Source organism: Phaenicophaeus curvirostris, chromosome 15 (genome assembly GCF_032191515.1).
Source record: "Phaenicophaeus curvirostris isolate KB17595 chromosome 15, BPBGC_Pcur_1.0, whole genome shotgun sequence".
Taxonomy (NCBI): domain Eukaryota; kingdom Metazoa; phylum Chordata; class Aves; order Cuculiformes; family Cuculidae; genus Phaenicophaeus; species Phaenicophaeus curvirostris.
Genome location: NC_091406.1, coordinates 1,604,562 through 1,625,985, shown reverse-complemented (window position 1 = coordinate 1,625,985; position 21,424 = coordinate 1,604,562). Strand labels below are relative to the sequence as shown.

Here is a 21,424-nt window from a genome sequence, read left to right as displayed (position 1 = left end):
GAGATTTCATTGTTCCATCACAACCCCCACAAAGAATGGGTTATACAATGCCAGCGCACATCTTTATTATAACAGAGCCAGGAGTTAACGAGTGACAATTACTACTGTTCCATATACGCTTTATCAGGTCCAGGAAGCCGGCTGAGGATCAGAGGTTGCACAGAGAGACCCAGGTAAAGGTGACAAAGGTGACGGGAGCGTCCCAGTGGGAGCGATCCAGCCACGCTTCGCTCCTGTCCTCTGCTTCCCCCAGCTCAGGTGAGCACGCAGGGCCCGCACTGAGCCCTGCTGAGCGTCTGACATGCCGAAACCTCACTGAAAACTGCAGGGAGAGGCTTCAACAGCTCGCCAGCCATGCGTTCCGTTTTCACCAACGGCTGTTTTCTTCAGCGTTATGATTAAAGAAATGGTGACTTGCCAGGCACCGGCAATGCTGCCCTCCAGATTCATCCCCATCTAGTTCCTCCACACACCATCGCTCCAGGGTTTCTCCAGAAATTCCGTGCAAGCCTGGAAAAAAGACTGGCAGAGGGCAGAACTTCCCCCTGCAAATGTTTCAGCAGCTGCAGCAGCAACCTCCTCGCGTTTCCACCACGCTCAGACACAGCAAGGCCTTATAACAACATCCCGTACTCTTCAGGTGGACGTCCCATTCTTGTGAAAGATCTTTTGGTTTTATATATAGATATTCTAAAATGTGACACTAGCTTGAGATCAATAGTGCAAGCAAGAAAAATGAGACTGATTCAAACAAGGTATTTAAAAAAAAAAACCCACAACTTTTTCTTATTTAAAAAAGGAAAACTAGGTTTTAAGATACTACAGAGTTCAAGAGTACAAAAATATTTACCTTTTAGAAATACCCAAGCCTATGATCACATAAAATAAGTATCAACTCATACAAAAAATCATCATAAAAATACGGCCACCTTTATTTAACCAAGTCCTCAAACCTGCCCTACACCAAGAGAAAGGTTTGCCTGAGAAATCTGGTTATGTCTAAACAGCTTTTCCATAGATTAACTTCGTAATAAGTAAAATCATGATTAAATACTGCTGCTGTAGGAGAGATTCCACATCGAGAAGGGATGGGAAGATCAAGGGTCACAGATTCAGCGTTGCCACGTTGCATTTATGGCAGAAGCGTGACTGCAGAAAATTCATATGAAAGTAAATACTATTTCCACATCCCAAACAGCGGCTTGAGAGAATTGCACAAGTTCATTGCATTTAAGTGTTATAAAGCTTTATATTTGTGCTTGAACCTACAGGCAGAGCCTCAATTCCTGTGCCAAGGGCCAGCACAAGACAACTTGCCACGGACTCTCACATTAGCGAGCCGGCAGTGTGCTTTTGTTGGCCCTGACGGAGGGTGAATCACGGCTAACTGTTATTTAGAGAGGATTAAAATCAGTCTACCAGGTCTGATAGACTTTATGTGGCCGGGAAGTGCATGCACAGGCAATAAATAGAAAAATAAAAGGAATTATACTTTTTTTTTCAAGCTATGTAGTGTTCATAAAACAGTAGTAGCACAACTCTAAGCTCTATGTTTGAGTTTTCATCCAATCTGGCTTTGCTGAACTTTTAAAAAATTGCATACATAACCTGTAGGATCCGAAAAACAAACACTGGCTTTGTTGGTGGGGTTTTTTTGTTTTGAAAAAACCCCTGTGGTCCCAAATTAGCCCTTTTGTGGTTTTAATCACTGCAAGTGAACACCTCCAGTACAGAACATCAGCTTTTTGTGAGCACCAAATCCCCTTTAAATTTGTAAATGGTACAGAGGGTTTTTAGAGGCTTTTGAAACTGCAGGGAACTTTCTCTGAAGGTACAGAGCAATGTGGTTTGTATTCAGAGGAGAAATGAAATGCTTTAAAAAAAAAAACACAACAGACTTAAAACTCCATGAATTATACCATGAAAAAACTGAAAATTAAAACTGCACGGCATGTTGGGGGAGGGACAGGGACTTGCTAAAGCCTATGTTGCTTCTGAAAGTGGGCAGAGCCCATCAGGTCAGCAAACTATAGTCCTTACTCAGTGTTAAAGAATGCCCCCATCCCAAAGACACCGAACGTTTATGAAGCCCATGGATGTCAGTGGGCATGTGAGAAAGCATCAGCTTTTACAGGGACAAGTGGATAAGAAGTGGACCCCAGGTCCTGGGAGAAGCAATCGACATCAAAAGATACTCTGATGTCTTGTTTGAAAACCATGTCCTTACAAGGAATCCACTTCTGCTTTGCTACAACTGAATTCTGACCCCACTCTGTCTACTGGGTGTTGGTCTCAGATTTCACAGGAATCACAGAATCCCTAGGTTGGAAAAGAAAAGGCTGGGATCTTTCCTTTAGGGGCATGTGCTGAGATTTGCAGAGGGACGCTCAGCTCCCCTCCATCCAGTCAGCACACACAGTGACAGAACACATCAGCATTACATCGGCTATCTTTTTTTTTTTCTTCTTCTTTAAGCAGCTTCTGTTGAGATCCTGACTAAGTGGAGTCATTGCAGTATTATTCCTAAGGATCATTTCTAGCTTGTTTCTCAAATCAGTCACATGCAGGCGCCTGTTTCTCAACAGAGACTGTATCTGCTGCCAAATCCTGGGTATCAGGACACAGAATTACAGACTGGGTCCTACAGGAGTGGACAGCATCTGTTCAGTAAACTATGTATTTGGGTACAGGAGCACAGGGGATAGCGACTATGGTGCAGTAGCACTGACTGTTGGTTGGGGTTTGTTTGTTTTCCTCTGGCAGAAAATGCATTTTGAGATCTTGTTCTTTCAGCCCCTCTGAGACCGTGCGTTCCTCTTCATAAGGGTGTTACCAGAATGGTAGGACTCTTCTTTGAATTCCTGACACCAGTGGTTTGATGCCCATTTCTGAAACTGGAAGCAAGTAAAATACTGAGAAGCTAGAGGACATTTCACAGGGTGTCATCAGAAAATTCCCCCTCCTAATCAGCATTGCTAAAATAACCCTGTTACACTGCATAATGCCAATGTCAGTCACATCAACAACAAAAAATAATCGAAGAGGCGCTTTGAAAGCTCTGATGGTTTGCAGGGGATCTGATGAAATGCATTTACTGACTGTGAAAAGGGACTATGTAGAAGGAGGTCCTGGATTCATGCGATCAACGACAGCCACCTTACCATTTCACCTGCAGCATTTGCTCAAAGCTCTCGGGCAGGGGGTTGCCGTAGCTCTCCGGGAGAAACAGGGTCAAGATGCCGATCAGCACAGTCAGGCTTCCCATCAGGATGTATGGTAGGAACCGGTCGTAGGCACCTGACAGAACAACAGACACGATTTTATGCCCATAATCAATGAAAAGTGTAAAGTTTATATTCCAGGTATCGCCATGACACAGAGTTATTTTGGAATAATTAGCTGAAATCTTCATAGATACTGAAGGTGAATCCAAAACTGAGCCCCAGCCGGAATCTACTAGCAAACAAAGGGACTTTTTTCAATTTGAAAAGTACAAGCTACGCTCCCGGCTGGTCACCACCCACAGTTTTGTGCCATCCCCCGTGTTTGTGTAGCAGCCAAGGGGGTCTTGTACATTTTCAGCTGGGATAGCCAACATCTTTGAAAGGCAAGAAACACAAGATGCCTTACCTAGGTAAACAAAGTAAGGAGCAAGGATGCTGCCCAGCCTGGAAGCCATGGATGTAGCTCCAACTGCCATGTTCCGCACTAGCGTTGGGTACAGCTCCACGTTGTAGACATAGAGCATGGAAAAGGCAGCTGTGATGCCAAATTTTCCAAGCATAACCAGGCCAACAGACAGGACGTTGAAATCTGGAGGAGAAAAAAGTAAAGTCAGGGGAAATAAACAACTCCTTGTGCTTATTACTTGTATTTCTTCCACATCCCAAAGATCATATCGCTGTTTTTTTCCTAGCGGTTGTGGTTTTGGGGTGGTAGCCCCATCCCCAGATGACTTGCCTCCAGGCTTCCCACTGAGCATACTGGAGATGCTCAGGTTATTTTGTATTTCTCAGATTTTGGTTGTCTCCCAGTAAAGCAGCATTCTTGAAATGGCGCTAAATTCTGTCTTATGCAGCAACAAAGCACAAGCTTAAATCCACCCTTTTCTCACAAAATCCTGTGGAGATTTACACAGAGAGAAGTCTGGAAGAAGACTTGCAGGTTTTTTAGCCTCAACACACACCCAGTTATACCCCAGTACGCTTTTGGCTCTCAATTTACATGCTGGTTCCCCTGGGCTATAAAAAGCTCCATAATTTGACATAATAAATGAGCTGCGCATGACTCGGCACATAAATAAGGATGTAAAAAAAAAATCACAGCAGCAAGTGGTCAGCATAAACTCAACCTCAAATTCTAAATTTGATCATGGTTCCTGGTAATTTTGCAGAACTACTAGATCATACTGTGAAATATTTCTAACATCTTACATACTTAAGTCATGTAACGCATCTTGTACCTGCAGGAACCAGCTGAATGAAGAGGACAACACCTCCCCCTAAAAACAAGGTGCCGGATAGGGAGTAGCGCCGAGGGAAGGAGCGGAGGAGAAGCCAGGCAATCACGTAAGCTGGAACTTCAATAACAGCCGAGAGGAAGCAGTTGATGAAGGCATTTCCATGCCAGTTTGGAGTGCTGAGGGAGAGGCCAAAGTAACCAACCGATGTGAAAAACCTGAGAAAAGCAATAAAAGCAAATTATTCCAGAAACATCGGTCTCTGAACACCTCCAGCATTGCCTCAGATGTTGTTACAAAACCAGGATGTCACAACACATCGCCACAGGCATCATGGCTTAAAAATCTCAGTGGCAACCCCCACTTTCTAATTCTGTCATCCCTTCCAGCAGTCACATCCACAGCAGCTTGAAGAGACCTGTGATTTCTCTGTCCTTCCTGCACACCCTACACCATGTAAAAGGCTTTGTGGAAGTTGTTCACAAAGGCTTTTTGCTGCATTGACTCATTAATGACACAACGAAATAACTCTTGAAAGCTTCCCACGCCAACTACGTTCCTACTTGCAGCCAACTCCAGTGACGGGGTCTCCCACCCTCAGCAGTTCAGTTACATCTTATTTAATCTTCACACGAGAGCTGGATATTTAGGTTCCAAATCTCAAGAGTGCCCTGCTACGGCAAGCCAAGCGTGCCAGCCAGTTCTGCCGGGGGAAGTAGGTACTGAAAAGGGTCCTGGTTTGTCTACATGGCATTATTGGGTCCTCGTTCCTCGTGGCTGCCCAGACAGGGATCTCACAGGGATGGGCACTGTACACAAACAGAACAACAACGCTGGCCACGGCTCTGCTTCTTGTTAGGTTACTGAATTGCTGCCTCTGCTTCAAGAAGGACATTTCTCTTCAAAAAGAGATTACAGAGATAGGAGCTCCTTAAAATAAAAAAGCAATAGAATTTAAAATACACAAGCTGTTATATATGGTTTCCTCGCTATTTTACATCTGAGTCGAGGCCACTGTCTCCATACTCTTGTGTATTGATGCAGTGTGGGTGCAAGGACACTGAGGGCCACATACCAGCCAAGGACTAGATGGGCTGAGACTTATCTAACGCCGTGGCACGTGCCCTCAAACCAGAAACTGCTCTGTCGCCTGGGTACTGTAGGAATACACATTTCCTTACCACAAAAGTAATGACATAATAGTAATAGTTGCAATGTTTCGGGTTCGAAATAGGTCCAGAAGGATAGCCTTCTGCTGCTGCTGAGGCTTCGAATCCTGCATCTGAAGGAAAAAGGAAAACAAAACCAAAAAAATTCCCACACACCTAAGAGCAAAACAACCTCTGCACATCCACAAGTTTGGGCACCTAGGAAGTTACGGCTTTATCGGGGGTCACTACTCAGAGCCCAGGGGCCACTTCTGCACCAGGGAGGGAAGTCCTGGGAGCTCGTCTCTGCACCCAGCTGTACTCGTGGTAGCTTCCAGGTTGTGTTAAAAAAAAGAGGCACTGGGACAACTGCACCATGACGAGTATGTGAAAAGGACCATCAGCTGGCAAGAAAGGCGCATTAATATTTCCTTAAGGATTTAACATGGTATTTCCAGAAGCAACCTCATTACCGAAGGCATTTTTCTGTGCACTCAACTCTCTTCTTTTCACAAATGATGTGAAATAAGTACAGAAAATCACCCAATTCTGCTGCCTGCAGGCCCCTGCTGGGGAGGGGGACGGATGCCAGAGCTCAGCCTGGTGTCCAGGACACAGCATGGGAGCATCCACCACCCCAGATTGGAGACAGTGGGTCCGGTTTGACGTCCGAAGCAGGAATCTTCTGGGTGGCATTAGGGTGACCTTCCAACTGCACCGAGAGCCCTCGCCGGGGCAAAGCCAGTGCTCGTGGCCAGGCTTCCCTCTGAGCCCAAAGCGCAAACCACCCTGGCTCTCCCTGAGAGGCTACCCAGGAGATGTCCTTTCCCAGGAAGAGAAGATCATTTCGAGGCACATCTTTCTAACAGTGTTTGAAAAAATATTTCCAAGGGAGGTCTTAACGTGCAAACATCATCCTTGGGTTCTTGTGGACAGACGCTTTGGCACACAGGATTCCCGTGAAGTACAGGACCGTTTGGCCTCAAAAATAAGCAGGAGTGACGAAAAGCAAACACAAGCGCTGGAGCCTGAAAAAGTCACGTCCAGTATGAAAGACACCTGAACTCTGGTTGCGAAGAGAAGTGCTTTTGCATGGTTTCTGTAGGATGAGCTGGAACACACACTAGAACATACGCTTGGAAAAGAGATCTTCAGCAGCAGAGCCAAACTTTAAGCGTGACATTGAAGAAATGGGTCCTGCCCACAGGAGGTGCAGCACACAGCATCTCTCTCCTGAGCAATCTAAAAAGGAGTGTGCGGCACTTTGCTTTCTGCTCTACAGGAGACATCAGGAGGCATAAATGCAGGTGCCGGTATAACGCAGTAAAGTAAGATCTGATATACAGACACGCGGTCATTGCTGACGCAAGGCTGGAAGCGTCGCCAGCCTCTTTGCCCATAAGAAATAAGGTCTGTGCCTTTCCAGCAGGAGCTCAGAGAGGGAAGAGCCACTAGAGGGGGAGATAAGCACAAGAACCAGCCATCTCACTGCTCACAGGCTTTCTCCTTTTAACCAATAAATATGAAATACGAGAAAAAAAACCAAACAAACCAGGCCTGTAGAGCTTAATGTTCTTCACTGCCTTTGCTAGCACCATGGTTTTCAAGTGCTCTTGGGTGCTCTGGCTGGTCTGCGCACCCTGAGGAGCCCCGCAGGGCTCCACGTGGCCCTGGCACATGTGGTGCCGATTTAGGGTCCCCCGCGCAGCCCCCCAGCAAAGGGCTGTTATCAAACCACAAATTGCTAACTCTGCACCAGGCTGAAATGGGGACAAACACGGCTTCCTCGGGTCTTCTCAGTGCTCAAAGGATGAAGCAATGTGGCTCACCCTTGCTCTGAAAATCTACAACCAACCACTCCTGAGGAAGAGAACTTTACTGTCAAAAACAAATAAACCTCCCCTCTGGCTTCTCATTTTGAACTCGCTAACCCAGCACTTACCTCATGCCAACGGCTGCTGCCAGCCTCTAAAAGCTGCTGGGACAAACCATTTCTCTACTGGCGTTTCCCCACAAGCTGCTGGTGAAGTAAAGTACCAGGATGCACAAAACATACCTGTGCGATGTCAAAAAGCACGGGAGGGGCTGGAATGCCATTTATTTTTGCAGCCTTTTGGATAACAGCTTCTGCCTCCTTATATCTTCCCTGGGAGATTAGCCACCGAGGGGATTCGGGAATGACCCTGCAATAAGTTTATGAAGAAATGACTCAACGTTGTCAGAAAAGCAAAAAGTTATTAAAAACACATGTAGCATTTTTATGAGCTATGCTCTAATCTCACAGATTGGTTGCAGCAGAGGACATTTGGCATGGAGCACATGAGACATAAAAGCTCTCGTGAGACCCGACCTGGAGTCCTGTGTCCAGTTCTGGAATCCCCAATATAAGGAGGAGATGGAACTGTTGGAATGGAGGCCATGGAGGTGATTGGAGAGCTGGAGCACCTCTGCTACGAGGCCAGGCTGAGAGAGTTGGGGCTGTTCAGCCTGGAGAAGAGAAGGCTCTGGGGAGACCTCAGAGCAGCTTCCAGCACTGAAAGGGGCTGCAGGAGACCTGGGGAGGGGTTCTGGATCAGGGTGGGCAGGGAAAGGATGAGAGGGAATGGTTTTCAGCTGAAAAAAGGGAGATTGAGATGAGATCTTAGGGAGAAATGTTTTGCTGTGAGGGCAGGGAGGCCCTGGTTTCCCAGGTTGCCCAGAGCAGGTGTGGCTGCCCCATCCCTGGAGGGGTTCAAGGCCAGGTTGGATGGGGCTTGGAGCCCCTGATCCAGTGGGAGGTGTCCCTGCCCATGGCAGGGGTGAGACTGGACGGGCTTTGAGGCCCCTTCCAACTCAAACCATTCTATGAATCTGATTCATGTGGGCAATGTAATTAATGGATTTGTTCCACTGGGATGAGTGGGAGAATTCAAATATACAGGACATGTTGATTCTCATGCTGAAGTAGATGCTCACTTCAACCCTTGACCTAGGTGGTTGCTTTGAAGGAATAATTGATGTCTGCCATAAAAAATAACAGAATTACTGAGCTGCTCCGGACAGCTCATGAAAAAGTGGCTTCAAGCACAGGGCCAGCATCAGCAGGGCTCTGCAGGCAGGTAGTTTGACTTAAAACTGGAAAAAAACCCCACAAACAAAAACCCAAAACCAACTCAGCTTTGGCCTGAGAGCAGAAACAGCCCCCCCACACCCTGGCATCACCCAGCACCCAGCGTGGGGAGGGAGGTGGGGAGCACTCACCACCAGAGCGGGATGCAGAACAGCCCCGGGACAGTGAGCGCCAGCAGCAGCATCCGCCAGTCTCTGATGAAGTAAGCAAACAGGGGCAGCAACATGTAGCCAATTGCAAAAAACACGCAAACTCCTAACGTAGAGAATATAATACGAACTGATTTGCCAAGAATTTCTGTTCCTGTTTAAAACAAGGGAGGTTGGATTAGCATTTTAACTCCTGCTTTTCAAGCATGACTAAATACTGCATTTATAAAATGAATAAGTTAAACAGTCTTAGAAAAAGAGTGGTTTCTCTTATAACACTTAAAGAGACACTGCCAAGGAGCGATGGTCCAACACCTGATCATCATCCTCACAGCACTGCTGTTCTGGGCATCACCCCTGGAGCTGCCACTGAAGCACCCTTGAGACCAGCAGTGTTTGGGCTCTTCCAGCACACCAGCAGTCCAGAAGACTAATCCAAAACCATTTTCAACCTCAGTGTCAGCCTTGGAACTTGCACTCAGGCAGTTAAAGCAGCTCGGCCGATGGGCACTACCCTGAATGTACGTTTAAAGCCCAAATGTTGCTTGACACCGCAGTACTTCCCTGCGGCAGCGAGCCCCACGCACTCCAGCTGCATCGAACAGCTCATTGTGTCCTCTCCTCATAGAAAGGACTGAGAAGAGAGGGTTTAATTTATCCCCATTAGCCTCATTTCCAAAATACTGAGCTCCACAACCGTACAAGAACCCCAGCTGAACAATTGGGTGAACTGAAAGTGTTTTACGAGGAACTGAAGAAGCTTAATTTCTTTTCCCTGCTCTGTCCCACCCAGCAGTGTGTGGGATGGCAGAGGAGACCTGGGCTGCAGTGGCCACCGCAGCACAGCACCGACCCACCTCGTCCAGAAACACCGCAGGGATTATCAGGGACCTTCAGATGAAGGAGTGACTTCTGTTTGCTTTGATTAATGCACTGAGACAGATAAGGGCAGGCACAGGAACGGCCAGCAGACTTTCAGGAGCCTTCCACACTCAGCTAGGACACAGCCTGCTCCCCTCCTCCACCTACGTGGGATTTAAGATGCGGTTCATCGCTGAGCATTTCTGCAGGACAGCAGGTCTGCGGATGGCAGACCGAGATGGGTGTTTTGGGATGAAAGGACACGAATTTACAGTGAGGCGGGAACAAATTTCACTCTTAGTTATTGGAACAGAGGGCTGGAAAGTTGGACTGGCACATCACGGGTGGTGGGAAACAACCAGGGAAGATGCCACATCTTCCAATAACGCTACTGCTCCAGCAGCCAGGCAGCAGTCAATACAAGCATCCTACACACTGGGTCATGCACAGCCTAGTGCCGTCTAGTAATAAAAATTGAGGGTGTTGGAAGCCTTCAAGAGCACCTAATTCTTTCTCCAAGAAAATACGTAGCTATTGCTTAACAAAATCCACGACAGTCTCAGGTCCTCCTCTCTTCTCACTGAGCTCTCAGCCCTGGGTCTACAGAGCTCTCCTCTCCATCGGGAGCACTGCAAGGGCTGCAACTCCCACAGTTTGATCTGGGCTCAGTTAAAAAGCAAATGACACTGAGTGAACAGGAAGATCTCACGTAGTCTGGAGAGTATACTCTGGTTATGTATCATGGTAAGACCTCCAACATTTAATATTGCAGAGAAAATAGGAAAAAAACCCCTCCTATTTGATAGCTACATGAATTTTCATTTTAGAAATTTGGAGCAACTGAATAAAGTCACAGCAAGAAAACTGAAAATAAGAACTCCTTAGAATAATACAAGTGTACAGGGATAAATTACATTTATCTCTCTTTAGCCTCTACTGATGGCTTTTGTTTAGAGGCCCTCTGTTGGGAGAGGTTTGATACTTGAAATATTGGGTTAAACCTATTAAATGTTACATTACAATTTCTGGCAATTCAAAGCCAATGAGAGATGACATCTTTCAACTACAATTATCTTCCCTCCTGCCTCTCCTCCTCCCTCATTCTCCCGGCCAAGGAATAACAATTCAGGGATGATACCAAATGCCTTCACAAATCTAGATAGTGTTTTACAGAACCAGAACTTGAACACAACGGTTCACGTGGTTGAAACAAAACACATTCTCTGCAGAAGTTCTCCCCCAGCATAAGGGGAAACTGTCCTCGGGAAGGGGGGCAGCAATGGTGCCAAGGGCAGAGAGAGCCCGGGGAGTGGAGAATGCCAGGACGGAGGGAGCAGCGGGGATGGGGATGGCAAGGGATCTCCCTGCTGACAGCCTGACCTACTTCTCCTCGTCCGCCACTCGCAGCAGTGACTCACAGCCGCCTGGGGACTCGCGGCTGCATCCCCTCCGCAGCACCGATTACGTATCACGCTCTTCTGCTCTATTTTTTCCCCTGCTAAAGCCTCACAGGGATAGGGAAGAACAACGCTGACTATTGGGATATGGTTTAAATGTAAACTAGCTCACATTAACGATCTACAAATTATAATGCTGACAGTATTGGTTTAAAAGCTGTCATAAATGTGTACTTGCACGCTTCAAAGACAACTCTTGCAAATATCAGTCCCCCCTCCTCTGAGGCTGATATCAGCCATCCCAGTAATTCCCCGAGGCAATCATCTTTCCTGAACACCCCGTGACCGGGGCGACAGTCCGTGGGGTCCCTGCAGGGTCCCCCCTCCCCACAGGGTCCCCAGGCAGTGACTGCTGCTGCACAGCCTCCTGTGGCCACTGGCTCTTTCTTCCTGTGCTCCCTGCAGAAAACAAAAAAAACCCCTTGGCTGCTAAAATTAGGGACTTTATTGCTAACCTCATCACCGAGAGTGGTGACTTTGTGGCTGTTGGGGCTCTGACACCCACCCAGCTCCTCCGCTTCAGTCTCCCTGATGTGCTCACTTGTGCCTGGAAATGCTGGTTTGCTCCAGCACTCAGGTGTGCACGGCCCCCAACACCCTCTCTATCCCAGACCTGCTTCTGATAACAAATCCTGAATGCTGCCTTGAACAACTTCTCCAAACAGGAGAGAAAAGGATGTTTATCAAGAGGTTCCCTGCTCCATCTTTTTCTCTAAGCCTATAGAAACCATAGGCTTGAAGCATCCAAGAGCAAATAAATCATACTGGCCTAAATTAGGAATTGTACCAGTGAGGATTTACCAATTAAATGATGCAGGTTCAGAGAAAAAACAGTTAACAGTACATTAAGTAAGCATTTCATCTAATGAGGACATATTCATACCCAGTATGAAGGCCACCACGTAGTTAGAGATCTGTCCCATCCCCACTATGAGAAAGAGCACTGTGAACATCTCCCAGCTGGTGGAGAAGATCTGCAGGAAGCTGAAGCCAGTCTGCACGGCCATCGTCAAAAAAAGGATATTCTTCCTGCCAAACCTTTTGCAAAAGACAAAGGAGATTATTATTGAAAGAGGGTTTATTTATGGAGCACGAGGGAGCACAGATATCCAACCTCTAAGATGCAGCTTAGCACAGTCTGAAGTTTCCTTCGCTTTAAAGAATTTTATCATTTTCATAAACACACACACAAAAAGGTTAAATTTCCAAGATCCAGGAAATACACCAAGAAAAAAAATTAGGAGCAGAAACTTTAGGGAGCCTCTAGACAGGGGCTAAAGAAACTAGCTAATGGTGCTCAAGTCAGAGACACTTGAAGACTGCAAACCCTGCAGCTGAAAGTTAGGAAATGATAGTGTTTAGGCTGTTGGCATCTATACGCTGCAACAGCATCACACCATCAATCTGTTAAATAGCTTTATCATCATTTTCAGCCTCTCAGCGTTGTCATATGTATCTCACCCTGTCTCCCACCCACTCATCCGCATCAGAAGCGCGTAGGGTCCCTTCTGGAGGGGTAGGAGCAATGTTCCATGCGGGTCTGCACGCCCGTGTGGGCCCGGGGCACGTTGCCCTTGGCGAGCGCCACATCGCTGGGTGCCGCAGCGGCACCGGGGAGATCACGCAGGGACGGGCTCGGAGCAGCCCCTTCACTGAGAAACCCCTGCCAAAACAATCCCCAGCAGCTCATGCGAGAAGCCCGAGCAGCCGCGCCGCTGCCCAGGCGCCCACGCTCTCCAGAGGCTCCCAGTGGGATTTAGTGATTATCTCATCTCCCTTTCAAACAGTAACACCGACTGACTTCTGCACGGAGGCAAGAGTCAGGAGATTAAATGTTGATCACATGGAATTTAATGCGTGGGATCCAGACTCGCATCAACCCCTGTTTGAAGCCCTGGAGGAGCACAGTGGCTCTTACGACCCCCTCATCAACCTAAGCAGCCCTGGAGACCCCTCTGCAGTGATAAGGGAAAGGCTCAAGGCTGTATAAAGGGGGAAGCAGAGCCTTGCCGAAGGAACATATTAGGTTGGTGCAAAAAGAATTGATGGTTTTGTCATAAACTGTGATGCTTATTCTGAATTAAACTTCGATTTAACCGTGTTCATGTCAGATACCATTTTAAAGCATGACATTCACTCTACTTATGGCTTTGTTTTCACTGCTTAATCTTTTTTATATTATGCTAGCAAATATTTTCCAAAATACCAGGGAGACTGGTTAAAAATAATAAACATGGTTGTGAAATGAAAACCACATCAGTCTGCAGAGCAGCCACATGGGCTCCTCACGGAGCTCAGCTCTTGGTCTCGTGAAGTGCCCAGGAGGGAATCACCCACACCTGGGGTAGATCAAGGTTGGGGCTCTCGAAGAAGCTAGGCCAGTTACCTCACTTTGATCACAACTCAGAGAGCTGGATGTTTAACTCTTACATCTCTTACATGCATGAGCCACGGCACTAGAGCTGCCCTCCTCTGCCCTGGGGAGGAGCGGGAGCAGTGACGTTACCTGTCTGAGAGCTGCCCCGAGACGAAGGAGCCGATGAGGACCCCCACGAAAAACAGGGAGGTGGTTAACGGGGCTTTCCAGTCGTCATCGCACACCAGATTCCACTGCAAGAGAAGAGACTGTGCTCAAACGCAGCCGTGACACCTCCTCAAGCCTCACCCAGGCGCAGGGGCTACTGGCTGGAGACACGCTCATTTCTGTGTAATTTAATTCAGTTTCCCCACACCCGTGTTTCCGCCCGTCGCGGGCACCAGCACTGTGTCCACAGCGAAGGTAGCTGCCAAGACACTCTGCTTAAGGCAAAAAAGCAAAGGAAAGCTCCAGGCAAGGCATCATCCCAGAGGTCCCCAGAACACCGGCCATGGTCTCCATACCCTCTGGAGCGAGTGGGTGGCCAGCGATGCCAAATCCAACCAGCCAAAGGGCTGCCCCGACGCAGCTTCCAGAGTAAACTGCCCATCACGTACCCAGCAGACCCCCCAGCACCCAGGACGTGGCTCCCCACAGCCCGAGATGCTCCCCATGCCCCGAGATGCTCCCCATGCCCCGAGATGCTCCCCATCAGACAAGCAGAGAGATGGAGGAGGGTGAAGGACTGTCCCACCCCTCACTAGGGACAGTTTCCAGTTTACTCAGCTTCTGCCAACACAAAACCTGCTGCATTTCCGCAGCTTCTGGGTTTGACAAAACACGTGCAGGAAGACGTACAGAATAAAGCCTCTTCTCCCATGCCGGCGTGTTTCCAAATTCCTTCCCATCCCCACAACCTGCGGGGCTGACTCACTGACCGTTGCTCAGCCTTGTGACTGGTGCTGGAGCCTTAGGACACAAGCCAGCGTGGAAACTTCCACCTAAAGCCGCTCGTAACCCCAGACGAGATTTAAGGAAAATAAAAACAGCATCGTGACTCCCAGTTCATGAAGTTACAGCTGAGCATGTCTCTGCCACAGCTTCTCCCATCCCGGTGACTAATCCCCCGGTCAGGGCACGCCTGCCAGGAGCGCTTACGGATAAACTTCAAACGCATCAGGCTCAGATCAGATAATTCTACCACAAAGGTAAGCTAATTAGATCACAGATCAAAGTATAGCATAATTTTAACAATTAGCCGTGCTATCAGAGCACCGGTACCAGCGCTCATCCTGTGCCAGTGGTGGCCAAGCCCGGGCAAAGGCAGGGTTGGTGGAGCAGAAACCTCCCCTCTGGGCTGCCCCGGCCCCTCAGCTCAGCCGCAGGCAACAGAAAGGAGCAGCTCTTGCATTGCAAAAAGTTCCAGACGCCATCCAGCAGCACTGCGAGTCCTGCCAAACCCAAACCCGACAGCCCATGGGCTTCACTGCTGCTGCTGCGGAACAAGCCGCGGCGAACCCCAGAGCACGGGGGAAGCGCTGTGGTTCAGCAGTTTGCTCTGGACTATAATTTAGGAAAGCAACGCAATCAATGCCTATTTTCAGGCAGAACTAGAGCGCGCTGCCAGCTGCGGGGAGCCAGGTACCTCTGCTCAGCTTGCAAAGTAACACCAGCTACGGGGCAAAAAGGGATGAGTCGAGTATAAAGGTGCAGCCTGTGCCTCCTCCTGAGAGAAAAGTGTGGAGTCTTTAACACAGGAACGTGGAGATCTGAGGACTGAAACATGCCTCCAGTCATGGAACCACAGAATCATGGAATGGTTTGGGTTGGAAGGGACCTCAAAGCCCATCCAGTTTGGAATTTGTAGCCGATACAGACCATTATTAACTATCTGGGTGCTGAGCACCCAGCTCTGGGGCTGCCAGCGCAGCGCCTGCTCCTGGACCTTCAGACTTCAGTCGCTGCAGGTTAAGGGTCGGTGGTTTTAAAATGCGTCCACCGTGCCAAAGGCACTTTGGCTGCAGAATAAACCCAGCTAAAGAATAACTTGTCCATGAAACCAAGCTGCTGCCCGTGTTTCCTTGGTGCCAAACACCTCCTCCCCAGCTGTTCGCTCCACCTTTCCCCATGGCATAATGCACAGTCGGCAAAATTCACTCTACAGGGTCGAGTCTTTAAGATTTGTAGGATGAAGTAAACAGCTCGTGGCAGCCGGCTGGCCAGAGAGGGGTCGCTGCGTACAGGAACTCGCTGTATGTGACCAGAAAACACACAAACACATCAAATCCATCCGACTCCAAGTATAGCTGAGGCTATAGAGTGAAAAAGACACACCACCTATATTAGAGCCAACACCACACACATGATGCGGGACCTGGGCGATGCTCTGTACAGCCCTGCTCTGTAGGTACACCGTGTCCTGTACCAAAAGGCCACCCTCCCCTCCCCGAAGGCTCTCGCTCTGACAGAGCTCACGCCCTAGCACGGCACAGGGATCAAGCATGTGTCGACACGGCACGATTTTATTAGAGCTTGAATCTGTGGGACTCTAGGGTACTGACTGCACGCCGAATCCTCGCAAGCTGTACTTGGCAAGAAATGAAATTTAACTTCTTTGACCTCTCCTCAGAGGAAACCGCATCCAGCATCACCACAGCCAGCACCGAGCACACCCCGGGCACAGGAGCCTGGCCAGAGCCACACTACCTACAGCTACACCTTCCAAACTGTCCACACTGGACTAATTACTCATTAACCAGGAAATAAGTAAATCTGTACTGTCCCTGCCTAAGCATACTGGAGAGCAAAGTTCATGTAACCTTCCAAGCCAGTGCTCTGAACACGAGGAATCAGGGCTGCTTGAGGAGAACACTGTTAAATCACTTCAGTGCCATCAAATCCCTCCAGCCCATTCCCAGGAGCTCCCAGCTACCGGAGGAGCCAATTCTGCCAGGCAGTGCCGGGGGGAATGCTATGGATGGAGAAGCTTTCTGAAAAACTGAAACTGCTGGAGGAGGTGCCCTGGCTGCCCAAAGCAACCCTGCTGACTGTTCTCAATCAGAAATCAGTAATTAACCATCCTGAGTATCATATCAGAAAACAAATCCCTGGCAGAGCCTCGTGTAAATGGCCAAGGCTATAAACCAGGGAAAATCTGATCTCATTTCCAAGACACAATCTCAAGACAAGCAGCTCAAAAGATAGTAACAAATATTCACAGATTGCCCTGTGCCGCACCCCGGGCTCCAAGTCCAGCGACAAGCGCGTGAGTGATGAGCACGACACCCCCGTGCCCGAGCGCAGGGCAGGCTACCAGGGCTCACGGGGCTGCTCGCCGCTGCGGGAAAAGCCATAAGGGAAGGGAAAAAATCCTTCAGACACCTTCAGACCACAGCAATTCATATCCAGCTGTCACCTCTACCAGTCCCAAAAGCCGGAGGAGTTAGCACCAGGGCTGGGATGGGGGGCTGAGCAGGGCGACACGGGCGAGGGGCCCCAGCAAAGCCTTCGGACTCGCTCTGCTCCTCCCGGTGTCCCACAGGGGAGCCTGGGGCACGTGCAGCCCGGCCAGCGTGGCCCTGGGGAGCAGGGAAAAGGTGCTGGAACAGCCTGGCTGAAGGGATCAACCGCCAACGGCCCAGCCCGGAGAGCAAAACCCATGCTTGTGCTTGAACCTCTAATTACCGTCAGGTCTCGGCACCATTATCTGGAATTAAAGCAGAGGGAGGTTAAGTTCCAGGCAGAAAACCTCCTCATGTAACAGAAATACTTGTGTTAACCTTTACATCCATTACAAAGCACAAAGGACAGAAAGTGGGAAGGGAGGCGAGAAGGAAGAGGGTCAGGACCTGCCAGACCGGCTCAAACCCTCTTGTGCAAGAGGCACCAACCTGGCTGAGGTGGAAAACAGCGAGTTTACGCTGGGACAGCTGGAGGAGACGCAGCAGATGGGAAACTCTGCAGGCCGAGGGGTTCCTGCACGCCAGGAGCCTGCTGAGAGCTGAGCACTGAGAAGCAAAAGGAAAACCTGCAGCCTCTTCGTCTCAGCTGCATCTCAGCTTCATCACACCTAACCCCACGCTGACCCCACCTTTCTGCTTGCTCATCATTACGCTCACAGGCTCCTTCTTTGCACCTTGGCCTGATGATCCCCTTTTCACCTGTGCTGTGGACACATTGACTTTTCCATCATCATCTCCATTTTAAAACCAAGCAGATGAGTGAGCCTGGGCTCCTCTGTTCCCAGGGTTTAGCACATCCCTGTGGACCAAGCAAACCCAGTGCTGAGCTGGCATCTCCCAGCCCGTTCCCGTCACGCAGCAATCATAACAGGATTTGATGCAACTGCACCAATCAAATAAAACCAACGCTTAATCCTGTACCATCAAGTTTTGCACCTCAATTGAGTTCTTGAACTGAAGATTTTCTTTCATTGTTGGCGTGTCCTGGCTTGTCTTTCCTAATACACAGAAAAATGTTGGGTACAAACCCAATCATTTGAGTTTAACTGAACTGCTTTTTCTCAGGGTTTCATCAGAGTCTGTTTTCCTTCTTTCAAAACCAAATCCTGTATTTTCTCCAAATGTCCATGACAATTTTAAAACAAAACAAGTCTCCTTCTTCTCCATCTGGCTTACAGATGGGAACCTAGTTCTTGGTTTCCATCTCATAACGTGCTGTTGCCTCCCTGGTGTGCCCCAAGCCCAACCCCACCCTGTGTCCCATCCAAACTGGGCACAGAAAGCTCTTGTTGGGCATCTCCCAACACAGGTGGTTTGCTGCTCACTAAGAAGGAACAGCAAGCTTCCCAACACCCCCTGCCCGTGTTGCGAGGGATCCCCGAGCATGACAGACAGCACCAACGGCCAGAGACACGCACACACGGGCATCACGCGTGGTGATGGTTTTGCTTTGGGCACCCGAGACAGGGCTGGCATCGCTCACCACATCCCAGCACTGACCCTGACCGTGCCCCCACACCCCTGGGGCACCGAGCCTGACTGTGACGCGGGGACACGGACCCACAGCCACGTGCCTCGTGGTCAGGACCTTTCCCGGCTGTGCCTTGTGCAGCGTTTTTGGGGGTGAGTGTTGCAGCTGAGTCACAGACTCGAGACGAGGGCCAGACGCCCACTCCCTGCTACCCAGGGCACCACCAGCTCACACGAAGATGAACCCGTTACTCCTTTACTCCTCACGCACAATACAAAGAGCGGCAGCAGCCCCGCAGCTCTAGGGGAATCGCGTTTTCCTTCTGTGCCCCAGCTCTGCGGGCAGGGAGCGCGTTCCTGCCACCGCACCACGGCACGACCGGGAAACCCGAACCAGCGCTTACACAAGCCGCTGCTCCCGCAAGGCACCCTGTGCAAACGATGCCTTGTACAGCCTTAAGGTACTTGAGGTGCTACGGGACATGGTTTAGTGTTTGATAGGAATGGTTGGACTTGATGATCCGGTGGGTCTCTTCCAACCTGGTGATTCTATGATTCTATGATTCTATGCCAGGTCCCCGCAGGAGCCCATCGCAGCAAGCTGGCTCGATGCAAACCGCAGGCAGCTCCCGCAGCACCTGCCGGGCACCAGCTCACCGAGCCCAGAGCCACCAAAGCCACCGGCACAGGTGGCAGCCCTGGTGTGAGGCTCAGTGGCAGCAAGGACCCACTCGGCCGCTGCTGCGGACCCAGCAGGGCTCTGTGTGTGTGTGCCCACTGCAAAGCGTCCGTGTCCGATCCAAAGTGACGCTGGGAACGAGCGATTCCTTCGGATGGAACGTTTAGCGGGACAGCCAGCAGAAGGAAACGATCTGGCTGCTATTTTCAGCCTTTGCCTCCCCCTCCACAGAAAAACCCCAAACCCTCCAAACAAAACAAGCTTCAATGGAAAACACAGCCGAGGGAGTGAGGATGCGCGGCTCCTCCGGAGGCCCCGCAGCCCTCGGCATCACCTGCGCCAGGTGCTGCTCCCACAGGTGCCGGGGCCGCCGGTGGCTGCTCCCCGTCCACCCCCCGGGACAAACCCGGCCCTGCATCCCTGGGGACACCTCGGCAGCGAAGATGGAGCCGCAGCTGCAGCCGGGGACCCCGCGGGCCCCTCCCTGTGCCAGCAGCATCTCCCCTGCTCGGTCCCCGCTCGCCCCGGGGGGCTCCGCGCATCCCGGCGGCGACGCCGGAGACGAAGCTGCAGCCGCGATAACGAGGACCAGGGACGCCGGGGACCCCTCCCCGCAGCATCCCCCCCCCGGGTCCCCGCGCATCCCGGCGGTGAAGCCGGAGCTGAAGCTGCAGCCGCGATAACGAGAACGAGCGACTCCGGGGACCCGTCCCCGCAGCATCCCCCCGCCTGGGCTCCTTCCCACGGCATCGCTGCCGCTGGTCGCTGCTCCCCGCTCGCCTCCCGGGGCAAACCCCCCGCCTCCAGCCGCGGCTCAGCCCGGGGAGCGGGCAGGGGGCTCCGCGCTGGAGTCTCCATGGAGAACACAGCCGAGAGAACGAGGACGAGGCCGTTCAGCCCACATCCCCGCAGCATCCCCCGCACCGGGACCCTTCCCAGCCACCTCTCCCGGTCTCTATCCATCCCCCGGGGCGGAGCGACCTCCCTGGAGCCGGGGGCGAAGCTTCAGCCGGGATACCGAGGACGAGCGGCCCCGGGGCCCCCTCCCCGCAGCGTCACCCCCCCCGCCGGCCCGGGTCCCCGCTCGCCTCGGTGACGATGGTGGAGCGGTAGACGTCGCGGCTGTACTCCCAGCCGTCCAGGCACGGCTCCTGCTCCAGCGCCGCCAGCTCCACGTCGGAGCCCGGGCGCAGCCCCAGCGCCGAGAGGTTGGCGAGGGCGGCCAGGCGGTAGCGGCGGCAGCGGCTCGGGGCCGCCCGCCCGCCCCGCGGCTCCAGCGGGATGCTGGCCGCCCGCCACTCGCCGCTCAGGTTGGCGCCGCGGGGCACGGCGCAGCGGTGCTCGGGCGTGCCGGCCAGGAACACGGCCGACATGCCGTTGAAGCCGTTGGGGACGATGCTGGCGCTCAGCAGGAAGAAGACGAGGCGCTGGAAGCGGCCCCACTCGCCCAGGAAGGCGGTGGCCGCGTCGTAGTCGCGCATCGCGGGGCTCCCCGAGCGGCTCCTGCGCGCCCCGAGCCGCCCCGAGCGCCGCCCCGCCCCGGCCCGGCCCCGCGGGGAGGGAGGAGGGGGAGGATGCTGCCGGCCCGGCCCCTCCGCCCGCAGCCTCCACCGCACCTGCCTCCCCCCGCACCTGCCTCCCCATCACCTGCCTCCCCATCACCTGCCTCCCCATCACCTGCCTCCCCCCGCACCTGCCCCTCTCCCCCCACACCTGCCGCCCCCCGCAGCCCGCACGGAGCTTTCCCAAAGAAGCGCGTCCACGGATTCCTTCCAGGCCCCGAAGGGGATGCGCGTCCCGGCCCCGGGGTAAGGAAGGATACGGAGGATGCTGCCAGCCCGGCCCCTCCACCCGCAGCATCCCCCGCACCTGCCTCCCCCATCACCTGCCTCCCCCATCACCTGCCTCCCCCCCGCACCTGCCCCTCTCTGAGGAAGCGTTTTCCCCTTTCGCAGGGGCAGCGCTCCCCGGGGCTGCTGCCCACCCCGAGTTTCCCTCTATCGCTGCTGCGAGGGGGCGAGCACCGTGGCACAGGGCGCTCTGCGGGAAGCGGGCGAGCCGGAAGCCGTGGGAAGAGGGAAGAGATAGGAAATAGATGGGAAACATATAGGAAATGGGAGCAGCTTTCACTCAAGCCATGAGCTGGGGGGCTGGAGGCAGCAGGGATGCGAGTCCCTCCTGCGCGCTGGCACAGGGAAAAGTGAGCATCAGACACAGCTTTAGAAATCAAATGTGCTCCCAGGCCCGGAAAATCTGTTATTATCTGCAGCCCAGG

At 51.6% G+C, this 21,424-nt stretch overlaps 1 protein-coding gene across 1 annotated transcript; it reads right to left on the bottom strand.

Annotated features, from left to right (window-relative positions):
• Positions 1-36: 36 nt before the first annotated feature.
• Positions 37-20,631, bottom strand: SLC22A4 (solute carrier family 22 member 4). The gene is made up of 10 exons (XM_069869457.1): positions 20,238-20,631; positions 13,690-13,793; positions 12,067-12,221; positions 8,848-9,019; positions 7,664-7,790; positions 5,641-5,741; positions 4,463-4,677; positions 3,631-3,813; positions 3,162-3,297; positions 37-2,894 (listed from the first exon to the last, which is right to left on the bottom strand). Exons 1-10 carry the CDS (start codon positions 20,628-20,630, stop codon positions 2,819-2,821), a joined length of 1,662 nt encoding a protein of 553 aa, XP_069725558.1. The 5' UTR covers position 20,631; the 3' UTR covers positions 37-2,818.
• Between the last annotated feature and the right edge of the window lie 793 nt (positions 20,632-21,424).

Bases quoted from the DNA above. Each gene is read 5' to 3' on its own strand.
- SLC22A4 (XM_069869457.1), bottom strand. From the start codon at position 20,630: ATGCGCGACTACGACGCGGCCACCGCCTTCCTGGGCGAGTGGGGCCGC. The intron at 7,791-8,847 runs GTGAGTGCTCCC...AACTTATTGCAG, and splicing joins TTCTGCATCCCGCTCTGGTG to GGTCATTCCCGAATCCCCTC. The intron at 3,814-4,462 runs GTACAAGATGCG...TTTCTCCTCCAG, and splicing joins CATTCAGCTGGTTCCTGCAG to ATTTCAACGTCCTGTCTGTT.